The sequence below is a fragment of the Lactuca saligna genome, chromosome 1 (genome assembly GCF_052625555.1).
Source record: "Lactuca saligna cultivar CGN05327 chromosome 1, ASM5262555v1, whole genome shotgun sequence".
Taxonomy (NCBI): domain Eukaryota; kingdom Viridiplantae; phylum Streptophyta; class Magnoliopsida; order Asterales; family Asteraceae; genus Lactuca; species Lactuca saligna.
Window position 1 is genome coordinate 116929023 of NC_136417.1, and position 4960 is coordinate 116933982.

The following is a 4960-nucleotide window of genomic DNA, read 5'->3' on the forward strand; positions in this document are numbered from 1 at the left end:
TAATGATGTCTACAACTTTCATTTAGATACCTAAGGCTAAAAATTATTGTATTGAAACTTCGCGTTTTACGTCTATCAGTGTTGCCGGTTTTTGCTACGAATCTTAGATTGGTCATAACTTCTTCGTTATAACTCGGATTTTAGTGTTATTTATATGTACAAAAACCTTGATACGATTCCTACCACTTTATTTAACCCAAATAAGATTTTAGTAAAGTTAAATTTTGACCTAAATTTGACTGGTGTTACATTACATTGTCTCGAAATATCGGGTTGTCACACTGATGGATACAAGCTGGGAGTTACTCACATCAAAATTTTTATCGAAAATTATTATGAATGTTTGGCAATGACAGATGTGGAGTTGGCTACAATAAAAGTTCTGGAAATTACAGCACCAATGGCTCCTTCGAAGACTCAAGCAGACTTGAAGAAATATGCAGATGGTGAAATATGCTTGAAGCCTTTTGGCTTAGTCTTCTCCGGGAAGGATAAGTCAGGAACGTCAAAGAGATTTTTGTTCCAGGCAAGTGAAGTTGAAAGATATTCTACTTCGCAATAGACGAACTTGATTGTTCGTATGAACCATTGCAAGAAGAATAATGAAGGTGATAAGAAGGAACTGAAGAAGATTATCTCTTGGTATACTGAGATACGAAGAGTAATGTTGTACTCCATTCAACTTCTTACAAATGAAGTCTTCAACTCTGTTTACAAAGGGGGGGAGAATGTAAGAGTAGTTTGGTTGTAAAGAATCGAAGTCTTGTATGTACTCTTCGTATGTTTTGATATCTATTTTACTAAGGCATTTTATACGAAGCTTTGATGTCTAGTCCTTATTATATTTTCTTTACGTTTTTACTCTCCTATAAATAGAAGTCTTTACTAGAGTTAGAGAAGGTTTTTTACAGTCTTGTCTACTTTTGCACTCTGTAAACCTAAAGCGTAATATTGAGCTAAAACAAGATCTTATTTACATCGGTGTTCAATCTTTCATACAGTTTCTGATTACATACTCTGATTAATATTCAAAGTCGATTCTTATATTCTACATATTCTTACTTAAATATGAATGTCATGGTGTGCAGCAGGACCGAATGTTGGTACTTCTGACTTCTTTTGGTGTGATTAGGTTCTCCTCAAAATGAATTGTTTACCAAATTCCTTTGGCTTCCAAAGTTACGCATAGGGGCATTTTCATCTAGACGATTTCTTGTACCTTTTAAGATTGGTTGAGGACTCGATAGATCATGTTTTCATTGCATGCTCATTTGCCACAAACGTTTCGATGTGGATTCTAAATGGGGATGCCAGAAGTGTATATAAGAGTTCAAAGCTACTATCTTCAACATGTTAGTTTATTTGGATGACTAGGAACCCAATTATTTTTAGAAATAATAAGTCCTCTCCAATGAAGGTTGCATAAGAGATTCAGATTCAACTAATTAGTTTGAATAAGCACCATGCTCAATTTTCTAGCCTTAACAGACATTATTATTTATACAGTTCCCTATTTAATATTTGTAACTTTTAATTTTGCGGACTAGCTTCTTTAGCTAGTCGGTTGTTGGTGCTTAATAAAAACTTTAATAGTTGTAAAAGAACCTACATAAATATTAGAATGGAGAAAAAAATTATTTCACCAAGATCATAAATTATTATTTATGAGTTCATTACAACTTTAATTGTTCATCTAAACGCAAATTTACAACTTCCCACAAGTGTTCAAACCTATAAATATATATACATATATACTCTATATTTAAACCATAAAAATGCTTACACTGTTACACATGTATCTGACATTCACAACATTTACAATAGTTGTATAGATCGTGCAGGAGTTTTATGGAAAACAATAACCTAAACACCGTCACTCCCAACATCCCTCGTGGCCATCGCATCCATAATCGAATAAAATCCTCACTATTAACGAAGAAGCGGACGAGTTTCCTCTTTTACCATATAAATTACAAGCACACAACCCGTCATTTTCTCCATCTAGATCTCACTCCTCTAGATCTCCCCTTCTTTCTCTGTGTAACATGGCAAAATTTGTTTTCATTTTGCTTGCTTTCTCCTTCACGTACACTTCTGTTCTTCTTGCTGCTCATCCTCCAACTCCTGTTGAAGGTACATAACCGTTTCACAAACAACAGTTGAAGCTAGCATTACAGAAATAAACACCACTAACGCCATTGTCGATCGTGTTTTTGCAGGTCTCTTACCAAATGGAAACTTCGAAGAACCACCGAAGTCAAACAACATTAATAAGACATTCCTGCTAGGCAAAAAGGCATTACCCAAATGGGAGATCAGCGGCCAAGTGGAGTACATGCAGGGCGGACCTCAGCCTGACGGGAGGTACATCGCCGTCGCCCAAGGCATCCACGCCGTCAAACTGGGGAACGAAGCTAATATCTCTCAAACGATATCCGTGAAGGCTGGATCTTTGTATGCCATAACGTTCGGTGCTTCAAGAACTTGTGCACAGCAGCAGGTGTTGAGAGTGTCTGTGCCACCACAGTCCGGGGATCTTCCGCTCAAGACTTTGTACTGCACTGACGGTGGCGATGTGTATGCTTATGGTTTTAGAGCAAATTCAAGCACTGTGAGGATAACCTTCCATAACCCTGGGGTAGAAGAAGATCCTAAATGTGGACCCATCATTGATTCCGTCGCCATTAAAGAACTTTTCCCTCCAAGACCTACACGACGTAAGTAATTCTCAAAAACATCCAATCTGATCAATTCTAGTTTCCTGTGAATTCATGCATTGTTTTTGTTGCAGTTAATATCGTGAAAAATGGTGGATTCGAGGAAGGTCCTCGTTTATTGTTCAACACCTCCAATGGCGTCCTTCTTCCTCCTCAACAACAAGACATCACATCTCCTCTCCCTGGGTGGATCATCGAGTCTTTAAAAGCTGTTAAATTTATCGACTCAATGCATTACAACGTCCCACACGGTGACTCGGCAATTGAGCTGCTTGCCGGGAGAGAAAGCGCTGTCACACAAATCATCAGAACCATCCCTAACAAACTCTATATCCTAACATTCTCCATTGGAGATGCCAAGGACTTTTGCGTTGGAGACATGATGGTTGAAGCTTTTGCTGCCAAAGACACCCTGAAAGCACCATTCAAATCGGAAGGGAAGGGGAAGTGGAAGACAGTTACAATGAAATTTAAGGCAATCTCTTCGAGAACCCGACTGAGCTTCCATAGCTCGTATTACCACACTAGGGTTGACGACACTGTATCCCTTTGTGGTCCTGTGATCGATGACGTTCGCGTGCTGTCTGTCAAGGATGCAGCCAAAATTTTATAGGACATAAACCGTAATATAAGGTATTAAAATATTTATATACGTATAACGATGATGAAGTCTATGAATTTGAAAAAATTTTGAAAAAGAAAAATGTGTTGAAATAGTAAGTGCATTGATTTTTGTGGGTTTATGTAATACCTTCCCAAATATTATTGCAATATAATTATGATTCATGAACATAATTTTGTTAAAATAGAAATTACATTGATTTTTTTTGGGCATGAACTTATCGTTTACACTGAAAAAATAGTTCTATGATTCTCGTTTTACACACGATTTAATCTAGCCTTATAAGGCTGTAATAAAAAAAAGTCTAAATTACCTATCATAATAAATTTATTAATTACTATAAATTACAGCAAATTAAATACGTACTAACAGATTAGAAATATGAATGGAAACGGTGTAGCACTACTAGACACATCGCAAGTTTTAATAAACGGTGTAGCACTACTAAGGAGAGCAAGTTTTAATTAGAAGCTATTACAAAAACAATTATTATATTATTATATTAGGTGTAAAATTCATGTATTACACAGATTAATTAAAAAAATAAAATATTAAAATATAAATAATAAGTATTTTTTAAAATAAAATTTTGAAATAAAGAAAACTTAGAAACAAATTAATTGCAATTTATTATAATATTTATTACATTTGATATTTTTTATATATAAGTATAAAATTACGTGGCCATCTAATTTTAAAATTTGAAAAAAACCATAAACTTAAATGTAGATATCCTTCCTAATAAATAATTTTTTTTTACCACAGGTCACACTATCATTGATTTGGCCACATGTCATTTTGTGGTTATTTTTAATTAATTTTTTTTACATGAAATTTTGTGGTTTTTTTCATTTTATTAATTTTCACATAATATTAAATGTAATAATTGCAATAAATATAATAATAAATGCATGTCAATTTCATTAATTTACTAGTTTGTAACCCGTGGGAACCACGGTTATAAAATTAATCAAACTTTTATAGTAAAAACAAAAAATTATTAATAAGTTATTTTAAATAAATTATTAAGAGATATTTTTTATTAGTTATGTGAAATTATAATCATTGATTCAAATAAATATATAAAATTAACTTTTAATATATATTAATTAGATATTTTTTATTTGTGAATTAATGAAAACAATAATTTAAAATTTAAAATTTAAAATAGAATCACATTAATGAGGAGGTATAATAAATTTAAAATGGAAAACTAATAGATTGACAAGTGACAACATATTAATTAAAATGTCTAATATGATGACACATGGCAAAAGAGCTACTCTTTTATTAGTATAGATTTCCTTTAAATTTCAAATTTTTTAAATTAACGTTTCATTAGTTTCTTTTGTTTGTTTATCTAAATTGTTTGTTTAATTTAAAAATAAAAAAACAAACATTTTAATTTTAATAATTTAATATTTTTCTATTTACAAAATTTCATATTTTTTTTAAATGAACTCATTTAATATATGGGTCTTATACCTAATTAAAATATCACAAAATGACAAGTATCAAAACTTATTAGAAATTGACATTTGTCAAAAAAAAAAAAAAAAAAAAAAAAAAAAAAAAAAAAAAAAAAACTATAAATAGATATATTAAAACAAACCGACGTAAA

The 4960-nt window shown here is 32.1% G+C and overlaps 1 protein-coding gene across 1 annotated transcript; it reads left to right on the forward strand.

Moving 5' to 3' along the window:
* Positions 1 to 1988: 1988 nt before the first annotated feature.
* On the forward strand, positions 1989 to 3473 carry LOC145000718 (protein BIIDXI-like). The gene is made up of 3 exons (XM_078959986.1): positions 1989 to 2133; positions 2220 to 2717; positions 2792 to 3473. The coding sequence occupies exons 1-3, from the start codon at positions 2046 to 2048 to the stop codon at positions 3328 to 3330; spliced, it is 1125 nt and encodes a 374-aa protein (XP_078816112.1). The 5' UTR covers positions 1989 to 2045; the 3' UTR covers positions 3331 to 3473.
* The last annotated feature ends 1487 nt before the right edge of the window (positions 3474 to 4960 follow it).

Bases quoted from the DNA above. Each gene is read 5' to 3' on its own strand.
- LOC145000718 (XM_078959986.1), top strand. From the start codon at position 2,046: ATGGCAAAATTTGTTTTCATTTTGCTTGCTTTCTCCTTCACGTACACT. The intron at 2,134-2,219 runs GTACATAACCGT...GTGTTTTTGCAG, and splicing joins TCCTCCAACTCCTGTTGAAG to GTCTCTTACCAAATGGAAAC. The intron at 2,718-2,791 runs GTAAGTAATTCT...TTTTTGTTGCAG, and splicing joins CCCTCCAAGACCTACACGAC to TTAATATCGTGAAAAATGGT.